General features: G+C 37.8%; 3 protein-coding genes across 5 annotated transcripts; 1 reads left to right on the forward strand and 2 right to left on the reverse strand.

Moving 5' to 3' along the window:
* Positions 1-247: 247 nt before the first annotated feature.
* LOC117912013 (filament-like plant protein 4) lies at positions 248-7801 on the forward strand. 3 transcript variants are annotated; one of them, XM_034826422.1, is made up of 8 exons: positions 248-422; positions 507-564; positions 1167-1225; positions 1737-1878; positions 3137-3356; positions 3633-6081; positions 6269-6332; positions 7021-7801. In XM_034826422.1, exons 4-8 carry the CDS (start codon positions 1759-1761, stop codon positions 7486-7488), a joined length of 3321 nt encoding a protein of 1106 aa, XP_034682313.1. In that variant the 5' UTR covers positions 248-422; positions 507-564; positions 1167-1225; positions 1737-1758; the 3' UTR covers positions 7489-7801. The 3 variants fall into 3 exon arrangements, with proteins under 3 accessions (XP_034682313.1, XP_034682314.1, XP_034682312.1); XM_034826423.1 differs by having other exon boundaries at positions 513-564; XM_034826421.1 differs by having other exon boundaries at positions 248-564.
* Positions 7802-11451: 3650 nt separating this feature from the next.
* Positions 11452-12505, reverse strand: LOC117913132 (auxin-responsive protein SAUR50-like). The gene has a single exon (XM_034828067.1). It carries the CDS (start codon positions 12294-12296, stop codon positions 11988-11990), a length of 309 nt encoding a protein of 102 aa, XP_034683958.1. The 5' UTR covers positions 12297-12505; the 3' UTR covers positions 11452-11987.
* Positions 12506-17702: 5197 nt separating this feature from the next.
* On the reverse strand, positions 17703-20256 carry LOC117912229 (transcription initiation factor TFIID subunit 14b). Its single transcript, XM_034826741.1, has 6 exons — positions 19881-20256; positions 19463-19551; positions 19157-19378; positions 18876-19063; positions 18673-18794; positions 17703-18015 (listed from the first exon to the last, which is right to left on the reverse strand). The coding sequence occupies exons 1-6, from the start codon at positions 19992-19994 to the stop codon at positions 17929-17931; spliced, it is 822 nt and encodes a 273-aa protein (XP_034682632.1). The 5' UTR covers positions 19995-20256; the 3' UTR covers positions 17703-17928.
* Positions 20257-26473: the final 6217 nt, after the last annotated feature.

Genomic DNA, 26473 nt, shown 5'->3' on the forward strand with positions numbered 1-26473 from the left:
TTGGAAAGGTAATCAAAACTAGCGCGAGCGATGGTAGAAAACAACTCATCATGTGGGGGTAACTGGTCATTTCATACACCCACGCAGCACACCGGTGACAACATGCAGAAGAAACAGCTCACGACGACACGACCCAACTGTACAAGCGTAATGGCATTCCAACCCCAGGGTAAAACAGTAATCTCACTCCGATACATTTATTTTGAGAGACGTGTCTTCCTTTTTTGCTCCCTTTGGAGGCCCTTTCTCTCACTCTGGAGTCTGGGCATCTTAAAGAGAGCAGAAATACAAAGTAACAAAGAGGACCAAACAAATATAAAAACATTCATGTTCCTTTCGTAATCTGAAAGCCAGAAAGCTCAGTTAAGAAGACATTCAAAATCGTGACTCTCTCTCCAGTGCGATAATCTTCATTTGGTGCTGTGAGTTCAATGTTCGGATTCGTGTTTTGTTTGCTGTTTTAGTTTGGAGTTGACATCGACTATTGGTTTTTGGATGATTCATAGTTGCAGAGGGTGGAGTTTTGGAATCGTCAGCGTCAGCGTTTCGAGTTTGTTGTGTCAGGTGTTTTTGTTTTATCCAATGCTTTTGATTTGTTGTATTGACGGTTTGCTTTGATTTGGAGTTTTTTTTTTTTTCTTCCTTCTTTTATTGCTTCTGTAGTTGATTTTGATCTTTCTCTTGACTTCATTTGTTTTGGGTTTCATTGAGTTTGCATTTGGTGGAAGCTAATGCGGCACATTTCCCTTTTCTGCTTGGCACCTGAGAAAGTTGTGAAAAGACTTTCGCGCTGTGTTGGTTTTTTTAACTTCTTGTGTATCTTTATTTCTCTTCGATCATATAGTTGGTGGCGAATTTCTCTTATGTTACACCACATGAACATAGGATTGGGTCTATGAGGGAACAAACTAAACTAACTTCAGTACGATTCTGAGATTTCCAAAGCTTCAAATTCTTGTCAACCTTCTTGCCTTGTTTATTACTCTCAATTGCATAGAATGGCGTGCTCTGGCTGTCTTTTTATTAGGATAACGTTTACAATTCAATGTTAGGTGTGAAATCTGAACGGATAGCTTCATTGTTTCTGCTTGCTGTGTTTGTTTATTTTATATTTTTTCTGGTTCCTTTTCCCCCCCTAAAGTTAATTTGGATTTGTTGATAACCAGGGAAAGGAAGGGGGATTGCTGTAAATACCTTGAGAGCAGTTCGACAGCATTAACTTTCGGTATGGACAAGGCTATTTAGCTTTTGTGTTCTGTTAATATGGTAGAAAATGCAAAGGAGATTTGGAAAATTTTGATGATTTAGATGATTAAAATCAAAGCAGTACATTGATAAAATGAAATGTTGTCCTGTTGATATTATGCTTTCAGAGTTTTATCAATATATTGTCGCAGTCTCCTCAATTTTATTTTATTTTTAATTTTAATAATGGAAAAATATTAATATGTTTGATCAATCATAAATATTTTAAAAATTCATGCACTATAGAGTATAGAGGAGTTTTGATAAACATTTGTCTAGTGAAGGCTGCCATAGTATTTTAGCTACTTGAGACTTATTTTTGGATGTCATTATTAAATAAAGAATATTTTGTCCCTTGAATCCTGTTTTTTTTTTTTTTTTTTCTCTTTTTCTCTTTTTCTATTTGGAGGTGTGGGGGTGGTTGGGTGTTCTGTGTTTGATTTGTTTCCCTTTTCCTTGCTCAAGTTCACGCTGTTGTGCTCTGAATGCAGAATATACATTGTGACTTCTGAGATGGACCGCGGTTGGCCCTGGAAGAAAAAAACATCTGATAAGACCATAACTGAGAAAACAGCGGCTACATCAGGTTCTGACAAAGCTTCTTTGGCCTCAGTTGCATCTCTAACTGATAAGGTCTGTTCATTGAAGCTAAAACCTAAAAAATGTACTAAATTAATTCCTCATCATTCGGGTATTAGTTTTTCCTCATTAAATGTATGACTTTTGAATATTTTCTTTTTTGTCATATCATTTAATATGCATGAGAAATCTAATTTGATATACTGGTGCATCTTGCATGGATTGATCTATAAGAAATAAAAAGTTAATTATGTGGGTGAAATCTCTGAAAAGTAATGCCAGTGTTATTAAGGAAACCAGATACAGCATGAGTGCACTTCTAAGTTTTTTTTTCTTAGCTTATTTCTTTCATGGGTTGCTGCGAAATATTTCACCCATGAACACTAATCCTAAAGAAATGAGAAAAGAGAATATGCTATCATTCTTATACAATTTATACATTCGAGAAAGGTATGAATACTTATTTAGGAGGCATTGAATTGTTTTGGGATTTCAATGAGACATATATAGTTTCAGTGCTATTTTAGTGATCCTGTTGGGATTCTTCACTTATCTCTTAGTTCTGCTTGCTGCAGATGTCGATGAATTTTGTTAATATTATTATTATTATTTGGTTCAATCCACAGAGAATTTCAGATTTTCATTTATCATCCTATAGAAGTTTTAGAAGAGTTTTCCTTCCAATCAGGATTGAGTGTGAGCAATGAGACAGTTCTTATCAGCCCAAGCATTTCCTTTAGTGTATCTGAATTGGCTGTTCCAATCCTTCCTGAGCTCTCTGCAGTCCTTAAGAGCACCACTAAGCAAATCTTAGGAATGGATATCATCAAAAGCTCAAATGCCTCATTAATTGCCAAGTTTCACAAATGGTTTGTAATAGTATCAGTTTTAGGTTTATAATATCTAGATTTCAGGAATCATTTTCTTGTTTTTATTTGAAGGATATTAAGAAGGCAATGAGGTGTTGATGGAAAACCATGCATTTTTTTAAGACAAAGTTAGGATGATGAAGTAATTAGATCTTCACATCGAGTGATGCCTTTTTTGTTTTAATTTTTTTTTTTTAACCTTCTTGCATCCATTCTTCCAAATTAGTTTGTTGTCATCTTATTTTTGCCTTCCTTTTTTGTGGCTATGTTGGTCTGGGTGAAGAGATACTTTTTCCTTACATTTCCACATTTGCATCAACTGCAGCATCTATGGATTTTGTGTGTGTGTGAACTTGCTAAGCTGATTTTCTTTTCTTCTCAGCTTTTGCTTCTTCATTTTACTTCAAGATAATTGTTTCTTGTTCAATTGTCTTCATTTTCAGGAAAACTACAACAAGGTCAACTATGTTCAAATATCTTTGGACTCGTATACACATATGACTGGGTTTGAAGCTCAAGTTAATACATTGGAAGGACAAGTCAAAATATTGGAGGATCAAGTAAAGGATTTGAACAAAAAGTTGTCTGAGGTTCATTCAGAGATCACTATGAAAGAAAGCCTAGTTGAACAGCATGCCAAAGTTGCTGAAGAAGCTGTTTCAGGTATTGCATATTTCTCTCCTGCTATAATGGAAAGAGAAAATTGAGGAATAAGGAAGGAAATTTGATGTGTCCCTTCCTGCTTATTCCTAATTATGTTTATGCTTTTTTTTTAAATGTCAGCTTTATAAATGAACTTTGATTGATGGATGATATTCATTCTTCAGTTAATTTCCCTTTTCCTTTTTGAAGATCATCACATAATGCAGTTAGATCTTTCCTTTTTGTTCTGTGCAAAGGTTCTCCGGTGAAATTTACTTGTTCTTAATTGCATTTTAGGATGGGAGAAGGCTAATGCTGAAGCTCTCGCACTGAAACTTCAACTTGAATCCATCACACTCTTGAGGCTTACAGCTGAAGATCGAGCTTCCCATCTGGATGGTGCTCTCAAAGAGTGCATGAAGCAGGTAAGATGTGTGAAGGAAGAAAATGAACAGAGATTGCATGAAGTAATTCTTACTAAATCCGAGCAATGGGACAAGATCAAGCTTGAGCTTGAAGGAAAAATAGTTGATTTAGATCAAGAACTTCTTAGGTCGAGTGCTCAAAATGCTGCTCTTTCAAAGTCACTGCAAGATCATTCAAACATGCTAATGAAAATCAAAGAAGAAAAATTTCAAGCAGAGGCCAACATTGAACATCTGAAGGGAAACATTCAGTCATATGAAAAAGAAATAAATTCATTGAAGTATGAGCTGCATATAGTTTCTAAGGAGCTTGATATTCGAAATGAGGAAAAGAACATGTCTATAAAGTTAGCAGAAGTTGCAAACAAGCAACACTTGGAATGTGGGAAGAAAATTGCAAAGCTGGAAGCAGAGTGCCAAAGACTTCGTGGCCTCGTCCGCAAGAAATTGCCTGGGCCTGCTGCATTGGCTCAGATGAAGCTGGAAGTTGAGAATTTAGGCCAGAATTTCCATGAACCTCGACTAAGGACTCCAGTTAAGAGTCCTAACCTACATTTGTCTCAATTATCAGAGTTTTCAAATGAAACATTGCAGCAAAACCAAAAGGAGATTGAGTTTCTTACTACTCGTTTATTGGCAATGGAAGACGAAACAAAGATGCTGAAAGAAGCTTTGGCTGCTCGTAACCATGAACTGCAGACTTCAAGAAGCACGTGTGCAAAGGTAGCTGGCAGACTTAAGAGCCTAGAAGCACAACAGGATCTTATTCAACAGAGAAGCTCTCCAAGATCAAATTATGGGGTCCCTACTGAAGGTTCCTCAAGTCAAAATGGTAGCAATCCTGCCAGTGTAGCTTCAACGTCTGAAGATGGGATTGATGAAGAAGGAAGCTGTGTGGAGTCTTTGGCAACATCTTTGATCTCTGATCTCCCCCATTGTAGGGGGAACAAGAGGCTTGGAAAATCTAGGAAACACGATAACTCAAATCATTTGGATTTAATGGATGACTTTCTAGAGATGGAGAGATTGGCACATTCATCAAATCACTCTAATGGGGTCAGCTCCATCATAAAAGATTTAAATAATGAGAAGGGTGACACTGCATGCCACAGCACATTAGTTGATGTTGCAAAGAGTGGGAACCTTCCATCTGAATGGCCAACTGATTCAAATTCATCACCAAATCAGGTTTCTTCCTGTTTGGAATCTTCAGCAATTGAACATGGTCTTTGTGTGGATCACCTTCTCTTGTTGAAACTCCAATCAAGAATTTCAATTATACTTGAGTCTCAAACCAAGGACACTGATAAGGGTAAGATTTTGGAAGAGATCAAATGTGCTATGCAGGATATACAAGATTCTATGCATCAGCAGTCGGCAAGTTGTTTTTATGAGGGAATTCATCCTGATGATGCTTCACACAATTGGGAAGCTTGTCCTCAAGATACTAGGGAAACCAAAGATAGCAAGATCTTGTTGGGTGAGGATGGTAAACCCTGTACAGATAAGGAACATGTTATAAACCAAAATTTGGTGGCTGCTGTTTCCCAAATTCATCAATTTGTATTATCTCTGGGCAAGGAAGCTATGCAAGTTCCAGATACTTCTACTGTGAGAAATGAAATAATTAAAAATATTGAGGATTTCTCTATCTCTGTTGATAAATTCCTGTTCAACAAACTAAGTTTGGTGGAATTTTTCCTTGGTCTTTCTCATATTTTGATCAAAGCTAGTGAGCTGAAATCTAGTGTCCTGGACTGTAAGGGTCATGAAGGAGAAACTACTACTTTTGACTGCATTGACAAGGTTGCTTTGCTAGAGAATAAGGTGGTTAAGGATGAGTCATCAAGACAGGGATTTCCCAGAGGGTGTGATAACAATTCTCATTCCACTTCTGATCCTGAGATTCTGCAAGAAGAAAACTTAAGTCCAGGTTTTTGGTCTGATCTCTCATCATGTAAATGCTCATTAAAGGATTTGGAACTGCTGCAATCATGTAAAGATAACATGGAAATGGACTTAGCTAGGTGCACTCAGGATCTTGAGAACACAAGGTTGCAATTAAAGGAAATGGAGCAGCTTCTAACAGAATTAAAATCACTGTTGGCTTTATCACAAAAATCAAGAAGCCTGGCAGAGACTCAGCTGAAATGTATGACAGAGTCTTATAAATCACTTGAATTGCATGCACAGGAATTAGAAGCTGAGGTGATCAGTCTACAAGAAAAAATGGAGAATCTAAATTATGAACTTCAAGAAGAAAAGGACAGTCATCAGGATGCTTTGGCCAGGTGTGAGGATCTTCAAGAGCAACTGCAAAGGTTTGGATTGAACTGACCTTTAAATTTATGGTTTAGCAATGCATCTGGGTAGTACAGTTGGGTGGTAATACTGCAGTATCCCATCAGTTTATCTTTGGTAGCATGATCAAATGGCTTATATGTTAATGCTTCACTTTGATTATTGAATTCTTTATAACTTCTCCCCATGTGCTCCACTTTTGTTTAGGGTCAAGAGCCATTCCATGAGCTTGCTATCTTCTGCTGCAGATCTTGATGTGAAGTCTACACAGGCATGGATTATAACTGAACTGTTTTCTCCAAACTGAAGTTGACTTCAAGTGCTCTTTTATTCCTTGTTGCACTGATCATGTGAATAAAAATAAACTGGAATAAAAACACGTGGTTGTTGCATATTCATAAGCATAGTTTGTCATCATAAAAATAAATTGTGACTTCATGAATTCACTTTACTCATGGACCACAAATGAGAAGTGCACGTAGAGTGTGGAGGTTATCCATTTAATTGCAAACTTACTTCGTGATTCTCTGTTTACTTTTTGTACTGGTTTCTGTTCAATACTCATTTTGAATTATTTAAAATTTTTCATTGTCAATGAAGTAGTTTTCTGACATCTGGAGAGCTGCCTGAGTGACTCAGGTTGGAGTTTGGAAATTGAAACTCTTCTGAGTTGATTAGTTGGGTTTAAGCTACTCCGAGTACTCAAAAAAGAAAACACACAAACCGAGCCCAATGCAAACCTGAGTATGCTATTCAAAGCAGCATACTGGAGGGCATTTTTCTCCCTTTTTTGCTTCTTTGGCTAATCTTTTCATATTGGTCTCTGAACCTGTTCCTGTATACATATTAGTAGAGTTCTAGCTTCAGCTCATTCTGTTGTTAAGAAGAATGATGATAAATTAATCTTTTTTTTTTTCTTCTTCTTTGTATTTTTCTCTTCTTTTTTTTTGGCATGGCAGGAGAGAGAGATAGCAGCTGCAGCAGAGAAGCTTGCAGAGTGTCAACAGACCATAGACATTCTTGGCAGACAATTGAAATCTCTGCAACCTCAAAGCAAGTTCATCGAGTCCCAGGATAGCAGGAGGCTTCAATCGAATGAGGGCTTAGTAGGAGATAAACCATGCCATAGTGGTTCAAAGAAACAAGCCATCTTCAACTCCAGTGAATTTTACCAGGCTGATATGCTCCATGCTAGTCCCACAGCTGCACAAGACGTGGGTGAGAAGCTCCTGCATATTTCAAATTCTCCATCTAGTCCATCCAACGTTGAACCAAACCTGTTACCAAGATCTCCAATAAGCCCAAGCCACCATCACAATAAGCCTAAAAAGTCATCTTCCTCTTCTGCTATGTTGGCGCCTGAGAAACATCTGCGTGGTTTCAGTAGCTTCTTTGCTTCAAGAGGGAAGAAGGGGAATGGGCGGTAGCATCCCCGAGCAGTAAATAGCAGTTCAAGTAAAATGGATCTGCTTAGAAGTTCACAGCATCATCCAAGATGTACAACTTCCTTAGCTTAATGGATAGCCACTTGCTACCAATAGGAAATTCCTTTGTTAAATTGTGTAAATGGCAAGAATTAAGATGGTATCTGGATATTAGATTTGGCCAGTTACATTTTTCATACATTACCGTCACATATGGTCTTTTGTTTAGTCCTCAAACTCCATGTTTTCTGGGTTGTAAATCATGATTTTGGCAGCCAAATGAAAGTACAAAATAGTGTGGATAAAAATTGGGTTTTTTGAAATGAGTCATGGGATACCAAAGCCTTTTTATTTCGACCCACCAGCTTCCAAATTGGCTCAAACCCACGTGATTGGGTCTCCGGAAGGGAACCAGGCCTGCATCTGTAAGGGACGCAAGAGGAGAAAAATCATTCCAGCAGGGTACTAGCATCACCAGACAAAGCAAGGATGAACATCAAGAATTAAAAATGTGTAGTTGTGTTGGAGACAATGGTGATATTTTTCTTCATTTCACTTGGTTTGGTTGGTTTATAGAGTAACAGCTGTGCGGTTAGGAGAAGCCCAAAAAAAATGTTGAAGTAGAACCAAGGGGAGATCAGAAATTGCGAACCCAACATGTCTGCCCTACAGCTCAGCCCACCCAGCCCACATGTGCTGCTCTTTGTCCCTCCACCCATCAAACAAACAACTTAGGGGGAGAGAGAGAGAGACTTATACCGGAAGTCGTAGTCGACATGGATAATATCATCCATGCAAGGTCTGAAAAATCTGAGTTTTCCACTCTCTTCCATGTTGGATTTTTACGCTCCCATCTTCAGTCCAGACTTTTACAAAGGTCGGTTCTGGAAAGATCTGAAAGGTAAATAATCAATGGAATGTTCCTTGATTAATAGCCATTTCCTAGAAATAACATCACCCAGTTGGAAAAACTCTCAATCTCTATTGTTGACAGCCCACACAAAAATTTTAATCGACTAAAGTACAAACCAATGAGGCCTAAATAGACATGTAACTAATTTTCCCGAAACTTACTTTTTCCAACTCTTCTTTAACTTTTCAGAGCTGTGGGAGAGCATTGTTGCCTGTGGATAAATAAATCAAGGGCGTTTATCTATACATGCATAAAATGAATGGATGAAGAGGCAAGGGAGGCTGAGGAGAAATCAGGTAGCTTTCATTTTCAAGCTCAAGGATTTTGGGTTGTAGGGCGGCAAAGATTTCATTGAAAATAGAAGCGACAATGTACAGTGGCAAGAAACACAAATTTCAGAAACTGCGGAAGAGAGGACTGAGAGGGGCACAGGCTGCGGCATGGTGGAATGTCATTTTCCTGGCACAATAAAAATCCCAAAAAGAAAAGGAAAGAATAAAAAATCCTCCTTTCTGGGCTGCTAGGAAGGAAGTCCAAATATCATATCAAATCAATAATTAATAATCTTGAAGCTAACTTGGATAATGACAGCTTACACATCCTTAACCACAAAGGAAAAAAAATAAGGTACCATATATCCACCAACCGCACTTCCCATTTGTACTATTGAAAAAATATATGATGAAATTCAAATTATTAGATAATGGGACTAGAAAATAAAAATAAGTTATAATAATATAAAAATAATAATATATAAAAAATGATGATAATATGAAGTAATGGGACTTATATATATGTTATAAAATATAAAATTTAGATATAAAGTTAAAGATAGATGTTATTTGATTGATGATAATTTTTCAATGATTTTTTTTTTTTTGTATTTATAAAAGAAATTTTATTTAATATCGTAAAAAAAAAAAATATAACATTTGATATTACAACATGATATAAAACAAAATATAAATTTTGATTTGAAAGGTGATTGAGTAAGGAAGTTCGTGCAACCCGTGAAAAGATGTTGTAGTTTGAAGTTTTACATTTTGAATTTATTGGATTCTAAGTTCATTTCTAAAAGAGGAATACAAAAATTTCTTTAAGCTCACTTATAAATTAAGGAAAAAAGAAAAGAAAAACACAATCCTTGATTTCATCGAGGTGACTTTTAGGGATGATAATGAGATGAATTTTTTTGGGTACTTGCCCCGTCCCATCCTTAATAGGATGAGATTCAATTTTAATAAACAGGTTTAGAATGGGTTTGAGAATTTTTTTAAACTCGGGGCAGGTTTGGGTATTACCATGTCCCGTCCCGCTCCATCATATTTAATTTTTTAAATAGGATAAAAATGAAAATTATTTTAAATAAACGAGATGAAGTTGGAATAGAGGCAACTCGTTCCGTTGTTGTCATCCCTAGTGGCTTTAACCGGAGAATTTTTCTAATAGGTCAAGATTTAAAATTAGGAAAATTGTAATTAAACGGCTTAAGAAACCTGGCCAACCATCAGTCTTAACTTTTCTTCACGTGATTTAAGAACAATTGAGGAGGTTTAGTTGAAAAGCTTTTAATAATGGACAGAATTAATAATATAGAAGGGGATATTGTTGATTGGAAGGAAAGTAGAGAGAGAGAAGCTAAGAGAATGAGCCTTGTGAGGTGGTGGATTATACTTTAGCAAAAAGATGATGTGAAAGATTGTGGAGTCTTCCGTTGATGATTACTGCTCACATGTGAGCTTTGTCTCCACCCCAATCAAAACGCTGTCCCCTAATCCTCCTTTTCAAGCTCCATACAATTCTACATTTCTTTTGTTGGTAGGATCATTTTTTTTTAATTAATCTAGATAATTAAGCAAAAACCCAATTATTATTTAATCACACCCATCATCATAATCATACTCAAACAAGGTGTTGGTTGAGAGTTTGAGAGTTGAGAGTAGGGGGTGGAGGACAGCGTGGACTACGGATTAGGAGTGAAATCAAAGTATGCTGACAAAGGGCTCCACCAATGGGCCAGTTGAGCCCCACATGCATGTGCCCCAAATGGACACGAATTGAGGGCTTAGTCTTCCATTCCTCAATAAATATTTATATTATATATATATTTTTATTTTTTATTTATTTATTTTATGCAACTTCTAGTATAAAAAGAGAAAAAGGTATTATTTTTTTTTTCCAAAATAGCTTTTGCTTTATATTTCCTTTTAATGTTTTGTATAACAAAGCGCAAACCGTTTTTACCATGTTTTCTATGTTTTTAAATATAATTTTTATATATAAATTTTTTTGAAACAGTTTTTACAAGACAAGATGTTTTAAAAAAATTAATTTTTTATTTCAAATATATATATATTTAAAACAGAAACCTGTTTTTGAAAATTATTATCAAATATAATCTTAAAAAAGACAAAAAAAAAAAAAAAAATCATTAAACCCCTCCGTGATCAAGTAATGAAAAAAAGACCAAAGATTCAATAATTGTTTTTAATCTTTCTATTAACATGATAGCTACTTTAAAAAAAAAAATAATAATAACAACAAGAGTAGTAGAAAATACAAATGAACGTCAACCACAATAAAAAGGACAAAAAGAGTAACAGTTTCAAAAGTATAAATATTGATTGGATAATTTAATCTAAAAACTTGACTCTTCAAGCTTCCTCTCCCCTACTGTTGTAGATTCCTTAAGTGTTAGCTTTCCGTATTGGTTAGGTAACACAATCGAGAGACAACAAAAAATTTCTCTCCGTGAAATTGGAAAGTAGAGAAATTGAAGCCAGAGGTAACATACACATTGGCCAGGTGAATGGCAAGGTTTTGGTCTCTAGTCTCTAATCTCTAATCTCTAATACCCACCATTCAGTCAGCATCTCCCCGGCGGCTTTATGATTGGATTGGATAATTCAAGCAAATTCCTTCAATTTTTCTTTAAATAGTGGAAACCATTTCAGAATGTTTTCAAAGGCTTTTATTATTTTCCATAATGGGTTTTCTTTTTCTTCTCCAACCAACCATTCAAAGAATCACAATGACCTTACATAAACAAGGCATATAAAATATGGAAGCTAGCCTTTAAAAAATTCAGACAAAAAAATTCTCCCACTGATTCTTTCCTTCAAAACTATACATAAACTTGTAAACAACTTGGCATACCAGATTAAAAAGGAGAAAAATGTACAGATTATGGAAAATAGATCATTAGAACTGATCACTTGAATCATGTTGATTGTTACAATTTGGAAATGGTCTCTCAAGGAAGAAACACATCTGTAATCTATGAAAGCTGTGAGAAGTGAAGAGAAGGCCTTGCTCTTCAGAGAGACGCAGAAGGCCAAACACCGTAGGAGAGATCCATCAAACAGACATGGGGGAGGCTCCCATGATTTCCTTCAACAATATTAGTTCTACCAAGTCTCAACCAGGCGCGAAACCCTGGAAAATGTTAATGGGGTTTTTGGTCAAAAACATTATAGTACTGAGTTATTAATCCGAAGAGGAAGAAGAAGAAGAAGAAGAAGAAGAAGAAGGAAGCTTCAGCTTCATCTTTGTCATCTCCCTCCAACAACCTCTTTGAAAAGCTTTTCTTTCATCTGATCATGGCTGTTAGAGAGAGAAAAACTACTTCCTCACAAGGGATGGTAAGACCCATGTCGTGATTAAAGCCGAATTCCTCCTCGGCTCTTTGGAGTAGGCCTTGAAACTCTGGGTGAGCCAACCATGAGATTGGAACAATATATCTGCTTCTGTTTTCACCAACATATACCGCAAAGTGGCCTTTTGGCACATCATCTGGAAGGCTACCTTGATCATGGCCAGGTTTCTTCCCAAAGCTTGAACATCTTTTGAGAATTTGTTTCAGAGCTGCTGGTTGTTTGTTTGATTTCTTTAGAGCCATGCTGTTTTGCGATGACTGGGGGGAAGAGAATTGTGGGTGGGGGAAAAGGGAGAGAGCGATGGAGGGATAGAGAGAGGGATGTGAAGGTGGTGGGGGAGGAGCGGAGGGCTAGAGAGGTATTTATGGGAGGGCTAGAAGAAGAAACAGTGAGAAACAAAATCATGTGGAGTGTGGGGGCAAGGCAGAGACCACAGATGTTATACGCCTTCTGTATACAAGTGCATGCAGGTTCCTACCCCATTGGGCTTACCCCACCCTGTTCTATCTCCTAAAGACAACAGGGACCTCTTTCTCTCTCTCTCTCTATCATCTCTGCTTGGTTTAGCTATATACTTCAAGTTTTCTAACATTTTTGTCTCTAATCATTTAACCAATTGCCAAGAAGGAATTTCCAACCTCTCTTTCTTCTAATCTTCATTTAATCATTTAACATTTTTGGAAAATTTTCACCGTACATTCTTTCCATATTTCTCTCTCTTCCGCTACATTTCACGTGAAGCCTTTCTCTTGGGAGAAAAGAGATACTAATGGTATTATGTGTACCATATTTTAGTCCTCATGAGTCATGACTACTTGATACGATATATTAAAGGATGGGATGACTTAATCGGGTTTCCAACAGTTGATGTATGAGCTAATGTAGAAGTGCATAATCTTGTAAAAACTCGTTTAATAACGATTTTAAAAAGGTTTTTTAATATTTTTAATACTTCAAAATTTTTTTCATTCAAGTATTAAAAATATTAAAAACCACCATCAAATATACTCTAAGTTATGGTGAGAGTGGGCTAAGATGGTTGCAATAGCGGTCTTTGATGCTAGTTTTTTTTTTTTTTCTTTTTTTCTTTTTTTTTTCTTCCAAAAATAGTGTTGAAAAGTGTTTCAAATTCTTAATTAGCATACATTTATTTTGTATAAAAGATATCATATAAAATATCTCCTAAGTTTATATATTATTGTAATATTATATTTCTAATAAGAAAGTTATTAAAAATAAATCTAGTAAAAACTATATGACAATAGAGATGTAAGAAAATATGAAAGATACTCGATAGAATGAGAAGACTTGTAATTCAATATGTAAATACAAGAAGTGAGGAAATATAAAATATTTTAAGAACCAATACACTTATATTTAGTTTTGTCTTCTTTAATATTTTCTAAAGTATAGTGGGGTGATTTGATCTTAAAATCTTGTCTGTGATCGTATGGATTATTTTATTTTTAAACTAATATTGTTTACATTAAAGTTTTCCTTAATACGTCAAATAAGAAGCTCCCCAAAATTTTGCTATATTCTATTTTTGCTATCAAACAATAAAAACTAACCATCTAGCACATCAGCATTCCTTGAAGGAAAGACATCCATTAAAAAGGGAGCCCATGATACTCATAATTTCACTAAATTTCGCCTTTACTCCTGAGCAGCTGCTGTTGCCACCTTACCCTCCAATTAAGTACTTCACCAACAGGCACTGGACACAAGTATTCTAATTTCATATCATTCAAAGGAGTAAGTCAGGAGCAGATAAGTTATAAGATTAATCATTTTTCTTTCCTACAACTTCTTTGGTTTGTTTACTTAAAAGTTAAAACTCTATTTTTCATCCTGATGTCAATCAAAATGGAGGACTAGGGACCTTTTGGTCAAATTGTTGTAAATATAAAGACCAAAGAAATTACTATTTTCCTTCTCAGCCTCTGCATGAAGTGCAGAAGGGGCATCTCATGACTCTCGAACAGGGAAAAATTTTAGGAATCAACCATTGGAAGAAGGGAGGAGTAGCTACCTATGGACTAGACTATCAGGGGAAAAAAAAGGGTAGTACACATCTAAGTTCAGAAAAGAGAAACCTCTCTCAGTTAGGGGCACAATGTTAAAATGGCACAAGGGACAGATCCACTGCTTTGAAACCCGAACACTGACCCACTTAGGTCAAAGTGGGTCACTTTTCAATTGCTGGTGAGGAAGGCAAAATTTCCCCATCACTACATGGAACCCATGTGATAAAAAACTAACATGTGAACCACACAAGTTCCCAGTTCAGCAAAGCTTTCAGATTAACTAGGAGCTGAATAATAAAAACAACTGAACAATTAGATTGAGCTTGTAACCTAGTATTATAAAGGGAGGAATGATGATGATGAACCAAAGTCACCCATTTTAAAAAGAACAAACTCTGAGCTGGTTCTGGTCAACCAGGTTCTGGGCCACTAATAATGAGAACATTATTAAATGAGGGCATGGAAGAGGTCCAAATGAGAATTAGCTATTCCTTGTAGAAAGAAAATCATGGGGTGTCAAAATCATGGACCTGTATTGTTATTGTTATTGTTATTGTAATTGGAGCTTCTGTTGACGAATGAATTTCTGGTCCATGGACCACTATGCAACCAAAATTTTTTCATAGTTTCTACTAGTTGGCTAGTAGCTTTCCACTTGACAGAACTTGGGTTTGGCTCCTCCAGTGGCTGTCAGTCAAGTGACCAATAAATCTTGCCATTTTTGCCATACCAGAAAGTAGAAAGGGTCTCTAAGGAGCCAATGAGAAAGACCATGTCTGTGTAGAATCACTATTTGATAATGCTGGGTCTACTCGGAAGGAATAATTTAATGGTGGCTGGACCCCTTCATATGCTGATATGGAGTAGCAATTACAAAATGGAATTTGTCATTGAACACATTAAAGAAAGAAGCATTATTTTGATAGATATTAAAATTTCCATAGGTCTTGTGGATAAAAGCTATCTTAGACAGAGTGTAGGAGGTATTGAAGATAGAGGTTACAGGCAGAAGGTGTCACACCATCAGCTGACTTCCCATGTGCTGCTGCCAGAGCCTAGACCATCAAAATTGAAAGGAGGGGAGAGAGATATATCAGCAGAGAATGAGCACCACTGGCAACTCTAGCCTAGCTCCCATCACCCGGAGTTATTTCCTTCCCATGTTCTAAGGCTGAGAAAGCTATTATCCCCAGACGGCTGCTATGTATAGTTGGTCTATCTGTCTTCTCTGCTAACCTCTTGTTTTCTTTCTCATTCCAAGTAACATATATTCCTTATATATATGTATATATATAACCACCAGGACATTATCATTAAAGGCATGTCCAGCATACACATTAGAGTCAGAACTCACTCATCCACAGAGAGTGAGGTCAGACAAGCAGGCATCCTTTCCACTATATGAAGCAATTCACATGAGGATGAATTATGTGGAGTTGACACATTAGTGTGTCAAACATGCCATATTACCAACTCAAGCCAGAGAGAAAGGAACAAGAGAATGTCCTGAAGACGAGACTAGAATAGAATCAACCACTGCCCATGGTCTACAAAGACAGCTCCCTCCATGTTATATGAATGATAGAAATTGGTGGATAGCACATCCATGTCACTAAGGCAGATACCATCATAGCTAATCAACACAAGGAATTCTCTTTCGGCCGATGGTGACTCTCTGTTGATTGGCATGTGGAAGCCATGTTACTCTTGCCTCCAAAGACTCTTAGCAAGACATAATATAAAGAGATCACCTCATCCCAACTCCCTACAACACCTTCGATTTTACCAATCTAAGCATCTAGGAATAGAAAGAGAAACTTATCTACCAACAGAGTATCTCATGAGCATCTTCCATACAAAGACTGTTTTGGGACATTACTTGTCTTTAGTTGCTTAGGTCTTGGCTTTAGCTCCATTGATGAGGAGTAGATAATGGACAAAAAAAAAAAATTCCCCAAGATAGACCGAATCAATCCTAGCATGCCAAATAGAACCACAAAAATAAGAGTGAAAGGATGATTGATTTGAAGAAGGAAATAGAGAGGAAAGAAGGAAAGGTTATGAGGGGAGAATCAGGGCATTTAAGACAAACTGGTAGGAATGGTTGTCAAAGCTTTCAAGGGCTTCAGATAAGTATAGGAAGCCATCTTAGATTTGTCATGAAAGTGGACCCTTGTAGGTCTCATGGGAAGCTTTTTCAATGGAAGAATGACATCAAACTGAACTTTAATTAAAACCACTTTCATGACCTGGCAAGCCCTCATTGCTGATCAAGATACCTACTTTTATAGGAACGATGGAGTGCCCACCTTATGTGAAATGGAGTACAAATTAAAACATAGACCAGAAGATGACCTTCCACCACCATTACAACATTCTTCACAAACTTTGTTTCATAATTGAGCCCTAAACATAATGGACAAAAGCACATATAGACTTCTCAACAACCGTTTGCCAATGCCAAACCCCAACCCCAAAAATAAATAAATAAATAAAATTAATTTAATTAAAAAAAAAAAACATAAACTAAAAAGAAAAGAAAAAAGAGATGGAGCCAACAGCTATTTCCATGCAGCCCATGCCATACAAATGCAAGCCAATATTACACAGGAAACGTTTCATATGATATGAGATGAAAACTATCTGTAAGAGTCATAACTTCACTCCTGGTCCTGTAAACCTGCAAGACCCATGTTTCATTATGCTGACAGGTGCCACTCAAGCAACTTGGGTTAGGTTGATAGTGATTTTTAACATCAATCTCCAATCCAATCCAACCCTATTTATAACCCAAGCTCCCCAATCTGAGTTCAACTCAAACCTTTTTTTTTTTTTTCAAGCTTAAGTTGAAATCAGGCTGGGTTTGAACAGGTTAAACGAGTTAGTCAAGTCAAAACTCGGGTTAGGTCGTATAAAGTAAAAATCAATAAAAGAAAAAAAAAACCGTATAACAGCTTGGATTAAAGAAAAATATATAGGTTAGGTTTGAGTGGCTCGGGTTATAAGAGTTAGTCGAGTTAAAACTCAGGATGGACTGCACCAAGAAATTAAAAAAAAAAACTAAACAAAAAAAAACCCAACATTAACAAATCCAAAGAAAGCTTGCCCATGAAAATTTACATTTCACTCTGTTCATGAATAAATTACATCTCTTAATCTCATCAACATCAGATTCATTAATCTAATGCAACAATTTGGTTCATGATAAATTATTTACTTAGAATATATAAGAAACAAATCTATTAAATTTTATATAAGATGAACTGTTTAAACATTAATTAACTTGTTTAAATATCACTAATTATTTAGGATATATTTATATATAATAAAATATCATTATCTAATTAAAATTGTTAAATACTCAGTTCAGGTTAGGGTTCATTTGAAACCACCCAAGTTCTTCCCTGATTATGCCCTCTTTGAAGCTTTTTTCTTCTTTCTTTCTTTTTTTCTCTTGGTAGGAAAACCAAGATTCATAGATTAGCACACAAACAGAAGCACAGAATCGCACATACAGTTGCTAATAACAGCAGTTTGCAGAATGAAGGATTATTCCAGAGGTGATTGAGAGTAAATAAATTACTCTCAGCTCTAGAAAATAATGCCTCATGCAGAGCAATCAAAATGGAAAATGTTCTCTATATCTAGTAGGACAATGCTCTATGACCATCTACCATGGATAGATACAAAAACTTGATCAGTCAGCTCAACAAAAGAAGGGATTTACAATGAAAATAAAGATGGGCCCAAGGTTTGTAGAACATAGCAAATCTACATATTTACATCTCAAAACATATTCCAAACTGATGGGGAAACTCCAAATAATTCTATCGTGATATGCACACATTCACTCATCAGAGGCTGGTTTCAATGGCCGAGGCAGTCCATCGATCACGCTCAATTGTCTTCTCAGCTTAACAATATGAGCTTGCACCTATCACATTGCAAACACAGTCAAAAACTTTTTCCGCTAGTTTGCAAATACTAAAACATTGATGCACAATACAAGATAAACATAAGAGGCCATTAAATGTTACTGTTGACAGATTGATACCAGATGGGATTAGGAATGGCCTATAGAATGAAACTCAAAACTCATATCCTGAAAAACACCTCAAATAAGAAACTTAGTGATTTGTTATCTGGGATGTACATTTAGCCAGCATACAACAGGAATACATCATTTCAACAAATTCTCATTGCATACATGGCAAGAGATCAAATGGTGATGTAAAAGCAGGTGGGATATCATTGGAAGTCAGGAAGAGGAGTGGAAAATGGCTAAGTTTTCAAAGGTGTTCCAAGTTTAAACGCCTTATATCAAATAGCCCCTATTCTAAATCAGAATCAATCAGGCTCTTGGTTGAGATCAGAGTCAACTCTGACCCCAAAAACATCAACCAATCTCAGCTCAAATGAGGCTCAAGCAAAGAAAGGCCTATAAATTATGGTGAAACAGGTGGGTTTCAGGTCAGCGTCAATTTACAATCCAACCCGTGCACAAAATACTCATTTGCATGCAAGTACAAATATAATGAAGAATTCTAGATGTTCAAACCAGAAAAAGGTTAGGCAAGAAAACCATTATGACCTGCTGACGTGCTGTTGCCAGTTTCAACAGTTCATCTGCCTCCGAGAAATTCACAAACCACTGATTTAAAGAATGATCTTTGGTATCACCTCTCTTCTTTTCCTTGGCATTTTCTATTGGCACTGCGCCAAAGTCCATACAACAAATTAAACTTCAAGGAATTATATAAGCAAAAGTCTGTAAAACAGCACAAGCAGTTCTACCAGGAGCAGGCAAGTTAAAACTAGCAGGCAGCCTGGGCACAATTACAGCCGGGTGATCCTTTACACGAGCAAAAAAACTATCTAAAGGATCAGGAAAAACAATCTCATTGTATGATTCTACAACAACAGGTTTCTTGGTAGACTGGGGACCAGATTCATCTTCGGGATACAACTTCAAATGGTGGAACCTATAAAAGCATTAAGGCACCATTAACAATCAAAACTTCACGCTAGAGAAAATTTAAAAAAAGAAATTATGTTATTGAAAGAAAACAACTCACAAATCTAATTGTTTATCACAGACATCACTGTGGAAATAGAGGGTTATAGCAATTTCAAATTCACCCCACCCAGATTCTGATAACTCAAACGGGGGTGAGTCAACCACTCTCATAGGATTATTGAAACTGGGATGCAATTGGAATACAGCACGCCGAATCACCACACCAAGGTCCTCATTTGTGGCCCCACGAACATACACAGTCCACTTATGCGACTGAGACCTAAAGGATTGAAAAACACTTGGGCAAGTTATTCAAACATGCAGCATGCGTAGACAAACAAAATCCATAGAAGATGTTACTTACTCACTGGCTTTTCTACCCAGCCAGAACGAGATTGTCCCATATGATATTGGAACGCAAATCTCAACATCCTTGAGTCTCCTGTTCGGAATCTACACAAAAGTCAACATTAAAAGGTTATTATGCAGCTAGGAATCTAAATTCTGGGTTTTCAATAACTTAAGCGAATCCAATCTTTCATCTCTCTCTCTCTTGTTTAATACAGAGAATAGTAAAGTATATGCATATGCAGCTGAAAAACGGCATCATTCCCTGCAGAAATAAATCCCAATATCTTGACAATTTTCAGTCGCTTGATCGAAATAGCAAAATCCAAAAACATGAATCAACTGAATGGGTGTTACCTAAAAACTAGGGCCAAGTTACAAGTATAATGTTCATAAAGTAGCAGACGTACCAAGTGTAAAAGAAGAGTGAGTACCTTCTTCTCAGGATCGTCAGTAGATCTTCCCATAACGAGGCGCTGCAGTTTAACGGCGGATTCAGAGACGTCCGATTGATTTCTGGGTGAAGAAAGGGATGGTGTATGAGGCATTTAAACAACTTGGTGTTCAAATACCAGGGTACTCATCACTCATACCATTAGGGTTTCAGTTCCAAAATCGTTTTCGTGCTTTAGGATTAGGATTTGGATCTTCACATTTAAGGTTACCATAGGATAGTGTGCTTGGTCAGTGGGTACTATATTTTTCCAATTCTCTTCCGCTAGTCCACCAACCCACCCATTAAATAAAGGGTTATTACTATTAGGGGTATTTGATCAAATGATAAACCATTAAACTGGTGTACCAAAGCCTGTAATTCCCAGAAAAGGATAAGGTGGACAGCTGAAGTCATGTCAAGATTGAAAAGAAATGAAAGTTGGAATATTTGCATTGAAATACGAAAAAGTTGGGAGCTTTAAAATTTCTATGCCCTGTTGTTTGTTAACCGTTTTCAAAGAACGATTTTCCATAAAAATGATAATAAAAAATTATTTTCACTTTGAAAAAAGAATAGACTATTTGCATGAAACATCTTCTAATTATTTTTTATTATTTTTAAAAATATTTTAAAACATAATTATATAAAGATATAGATATTTAAAAATAAAATATTAAACATAAAAATTATTTATAAAACTGTGGACCCCGCATTTCGGCTCAATGCGTTTCCCACTCGACGGCGAGCTCGATTTTTATTTTGAAGAATGATTGATTTTTATTGATTTAAGAAAATGACTTGGAGTCGCCACTTATTTTTGTTTTATTTTTAAAGGGTAAACAAAATAAGAAAGAAAAACCCTAAGTGTGACTCCTTATTTTCGGAAAAGGTGGTCTGCGAAAAACCGGATCGGGTTCGGGGGTCAGATTACTTATCGGGAAGGTACGGTAAAGACCGTAGCACCCCTCTAAGTCCCTAAAGTCGGGTCTCTACTAATAAAATGAAGCTGACATGGCAATCGATGCGTAAATCAATGAATACTCGAATCAATCATGCACATATGAGTATCAAAATATGCAATAGAGGATAACCGAAGTGAGAAAGAGTGCGTACCTGGACCCCCAGTGACAAATGCACTATCATGAAGCAGGATCAGTGAACAATGAACAGATATAATTAAGCGCATATCAATGAATAGAGTAGATCAAACACGCAAGATAAGTAAATCAATCAAACAATCAATCAATCATGAATTCTCATATGTGGGGCTCCCACCAAAGCCCGTTTACTTTGCACGAATCAATTCCATAAATCTCATCACTTGAGAATTACGAAATTTAATTTGTGATTTATTTTTAAAACGTTTTAAACTCCGAAAAATTATGAACATTGCATGCTGAAGAGAGATGGCAGCAAATTTTATTAAAACAGAATTTTGGAACCTAAAGGAAACCTAAGGATGAAAAATGGAAAATATTTAAATTATTTGAAAATCGATGTTTAAAAAGTTATTTGCAAGAAAAGATGTCAGAAATTATTTTTTTTAAGCCAAAAGATTGATGGAATGGGAGGTGATACGTGGCATAGGGACGACTAAGCAAGCCATACAGACTAGAAATGCAAACTTGGGGCACCTTGAACACTGACTGCACTGAAGATGATCTCTTGTAATTTCCTATATGTCTCTAATACCCTTCCCCCAAGCATGAACACATGAATTACTCGATCTGCTGCTAACATTTCTGGAACCTTCCCTTGCATCAACATCTCGGCCATGTAGACTTGACCCTCAACTCACTTGGTACCCCAAACCTTATAGAGATAACTTGATAATCAGGGTCTTCGAACCTTTCTTGCGGTCATCAGCCTGGCATCACTATGCTAGAATCCCATATTCATTCTCAGGTTTTACACGGCAACATCCATCAGTCTTCATTGGTATCTCAGTTACATCTTCTCCGCAAGACACTTCCTAGAACGTTGGTTCATTTCCACAAAAATTCTAAAGTCAAAGCAGCCCATGTGATGGGATGAGGTGTTAGAATAGTCATTTGGTCTGGCAAATAGCATTGTGGGACCCTGCCACATGGTGTAGAAACCTCTCTCAAGGATCCCTTTCACAATCTGTACATCCAAAACTTCAAATTCTTGCAGTTCGACAATGCAAACTTGCTGCCTTCCATCTTCTCTCATACAAAGTTTCTTTCTGTCACCGAGAAGATCAAGGAGTTTTCCGCCATATATCTCAAATAGCTTAACCACAACTTAACCTTTGATTCCGATAAGTTGGCTGATGCAACAATCTAATGCGGTCTTCAGCAGCTCTTCCAGCCATTGTGCCAAGCATGTGGGAATTAATTTCAATAATTTTCTTCACAGATTGTGATGAGATATATCCTCCCGTGCTAGCCCGAGAATCAGTTCTTCGACGTATTTTGTGACTCATTCCAGCCATTTCAGCGATACCATCAGCATTGCCACTTATGGGGCTGTACACATCAATGGCAAACCTGGCGACGATAGTGCTGAGCATTCCCCAAAGCTGCCACTGCAATTCCATACATGACAGCCATGCTGAAACTCACATAAATAGCAAAGGCCATGGCAAATATCGGAATGATGGCAGACCTGTACCCCAGAGCCAACCCGAAAATCACATTTGTTGCAGCACCAGTCACCAAGCTGCTTCAGCCGTGGGACATAGAGCTCCTCATTGAAAACAGCCTGGTACTGCTGCTACTGCTGGACCTGGTCGCTGCGGTGGTGGTGATGGCTGAGGCGTTTCGCCGCCGGCGGCAAGCCGCCGGCGTCATTCGAGGACAGCTTTGCTTGCTTTGTAGCTGCCCGGGCGAATTCTAGTGAGTTTGGCGAGGATTTCCATGTCAAGGACCACAAAGCTATGGGTCGGAGGTTGCAGAAGGAGTGTCCACTGAGTGTAATTCATTTTGTAGACGAAATTGGCAATGACAATCTTCACACGCCAATACTCCTTGTACGTTGGCCTTCACTTACCAATGCACCCGGATTGGACACATATGCTGCACTCCACTGAGGTGGATTGTGTTACAGCAACAGAGGCTTTAGCAGTAGGCTCAGTGCGAGAAACCGCATCCATAGTAGATGAAAGAGGAACAGAATATGCAGCTGAAACTGTGGAAACTGGTATGGGACTAATGATAGAAATGCCTGCACTTTAGTTCAACTTATAAATTCAGCTGGCTCAATCTTTCCCTCAAATTGCTGTTTAAGCTCTTATGATTCATGTTAGTCACATGCTGGCCCGCTCATTATGCTAGCAAAAGAATACATTCTGGAAACTACAGGTATCATCATGATCGTTTGAATCCCTCTCGTCTATTTTTAAAGAAGGTTCTTTAGTCATCTTCACTATATGAGCATCCCCTGAATCTCAGCACTGAAGCTGCAGCAGCAGGCGTCAAAACTTCCTCACCCATCAAGCATGCTACATGTATCTTATATATCAAAGGTGCACTCTGAAGCTCCCCCAGCTATGTCTGAATTTCCTTCCACAAGCGCTGCCACAAGAATTCCAATTTTCTGACTTCGTTATCACTCATTTGCATTTCAGAAAGGTCATCACGCTTAATCCAGAGTTGAGTGTTTTGGGCAAATTATGAAGATTCCACTTATGAATAGGAGTAGGCACGTGAGCGAAGGACTGCAGCACCGACTTTGAGAACATTGATCTTAGGTCCATTTGGCTTCAGATAGAGAAACCCAAGCCGTGACTTCTCTGATCTCGAGCACAATACCTAAACAAGAAAAACTCTCATCGAATCAAGCACTGTATTGACATGCAAATTGTCTGAGAATAGACCAGCCAACCGGAACGGACGAGAGCCAAAGGCACCAAAAATCAAGAAACTCAACGTTCATGCCTAGCTATCAGTGTTTAACTTTGACCCAGTTCCAATCATTTTATAAGTGAGTCGCTGGACAAGGGGTGTCACTAATGACTGTGCATTCTGGTTCAGCATAGGGGCAGCAATAGAGTCCATAGACTCACTGAAATTCACACTTCAGCTCGATAATAAACTGTACCTGGGTAGATGATGTCCCCCTCGAAATATTCCCAATACCTAGCATGTTCACTATGCTGTCATTTGATCCCTTCATATGGATTCCAGCTACAATCCGTGTAGAATCTTCTAGAAAAGCAAAAGATGTCAAAGCAAACCATTACCATCATCGCGGCAAATGCTACAGGGCATCTGCTGTAAATGAATTGACGATCCCTCCTGTTTCCATGAATTCCTCCATCCACATTTCCAAACTCACGTGTCCATATAATTGGAGTCTTATATCGGGACTCAGCATCCAAATTTGGTTTTAAGGCAGTCAATGATGGAGTTTCTGGTATAATTGCAGGTACTAAAGACCTTTTTGAAGTACTGAAAACTTTTGCTGATTGCCAGCGCTTGAGATGGCCTGGCTCTGTATTCTTCCACATGCTGCCGCAAAGCGTTTGGACCAGCTAGGTGTCCAAGTCGCCAACCAGTCGTTGCGAAAATCTTTAAAAATCCATTGACAGTAAGTGTTCTCTCCTACATGCCAGAAGTCTAGGATGTTTTGCTACAATATCAGCAATCTCCTCTAGGAGTTTCTTGGGATATACAGATCCTGTTGGATTTGATAGTGAACAAAGAACCAGCACCTTTGACTTCTCACTGATTTGTAGACTTAAGAACCTCTGGTGAACAAACTGCAAGCACAGCTTGAAGTACAAACTGCTTGGCTCCATTGTATAACCTTCACGAATCGCATTTATCCCGGCCTCAGCAACCATGGTAAGGGTATCCAAAATCAGGTTCTCCGAGAGCCCTCACATAGCTTGTCCAGGCCGGGATGAGAAACCAGGTGCATGCCAAGGATGAGTACCAGAAAACAGAGGAAGATGGAGAAACAGAGCATAAAGAAAACAAGTAAATAAAGAAAATCTCAGAAAATCCACTTCATGAATCATCCATGGATTTTCCGAGCAGGTGAGTAAGCCACATCAAATGTAGACACAGGCATGAATCTTGAACATCTCATCATCACAAATGGAGGCAAAGCAAGTTAAAATCATTAATGACAAACATAAAGGCAGGATTATCTCTCAACAAACAAACTGGTGGCCTCCAATATCCACCCCAAACAGCATAATATCAAAGAAAATGACAGCAATCTGAGGAAAAACAGTGAATGAGGAGAAATGAAAAGATTGCAGAGTTTATACCTGAGTCCTTCAAGCTACAAAAAATGCCTACCAAAACAGAGAATCTCCTCTCTAAATCTCTCCTAGAATCCCCTTTCCTCAGGCAAAAATCCCTTCTGCTCACCTCCTACCTGCAGCTAGCTCTCCCCCGGTTTTCTCTTTTTAAACTCCTTTGAAAAATCTCTCCCCCCTGCTGAAAAAGCACCCTCTGAAAAACCCTACCGGTTCCTCCAGCTCTGCTCGGTATCCGGGAAGAGACCAGGCAGCTGCTCCGCCTCTCCTCACAATGAATCCTCCCCCAAAAAAAAATCCCCTCCTCACAGTTGAAAAAGCCTCCCCTCAAGCACCACCCTCCTCTCGCTCCTCTAACCGTCTGCAGCCTTTTTGCAAATTCTTTGGACACGTGTCGACCTCTGGTTGGCCATCAAAAACACTACTCTGGTGCCCCAGCAGCCAACCAGAGATTGACACGTGGCCACCCTAGATGGCCACACCTGTCAAAATGGCTACATAAAAGCAAGCCAAGAATGGGGGTCTACAAATATGCCCCTCTTCGGTAGAGTCCACGAGTGTAAGGAACGTGAACACTGGAGTGAAAAACAAGTGTGAATAGTGAGTGCAATGAAGTGAACTCTACCGAAGAATCAAAGAGACCCCCATAGGGACACTGGTGAAACGCAAAGTCACCCAGGCTAGCAGACGAACACAAAGGCTCTAATCCTAAAAGAAAAACATATCTCAAAGCGCCTCTGAAGCTACACTAAGGATCCAGGCTCCCTCTAAAACGTCTCCAAAAGTGACTCGAAAAACCAATGCTAAAGCTGAGTAACGGTCAAACCACCCTGGAGTACAGACAAGAACGCGTCTAAAGGAGACTGCCCTATGTGGACTACGAGATGAATATGCGATAAGCACAGGGTAACGAAGTGAAGAAAACTGAGGACGAATGCAAAACCGTGAAGGTGAGATGTGCAATGCCAGTGAATATGAACGTCAGGAGCTGTGACTCTGAATGATAAGACTGACTCTAAACGCTAAACTAAGAAAAATAATGGCTCTGGAAGCCAAATAAAAAAAACTAACTCTAAACGCTAAACTAGAAAATAATAGCTCTGGAAGCCAAACCAAAAAGCTAACTCTAAACGCTAAACTAGAAGGCCCATAGGTGAAGACCTACGGTGGTGATACGATAAAAAATGCCCATAGATGCCAATCTATGGTGGTGGAACTCTCAAAAGCCCAAGGATGAAAATCCATGGTGGTGAAAATCCTGAAAGCCCAAGGATGAAAATCCATGGTGGTGAAATAACCGAAATGCCCATAGATAGCTGATCCATGGTGGTGATAATCTCGAAAGCCCAAGGATGAAAATC

The sequence above is a fragment of the Vitis riparia genome, chromosome 4 (assembly GCF_004353265.1).
Source record: "Vitis riparia cultivar Riparia Gloire de Montpellier isolate 1030 chromosome 4, EGFV_Vit.rip_1.0, whole genome shotgun sequence".
Taxonomy (NCBI): Eukaryota; Viridiplantae; Streptophyta; class Magnoliopsida; order Vitales; family Vitaceae; genus Vitis; species Vitis riparia.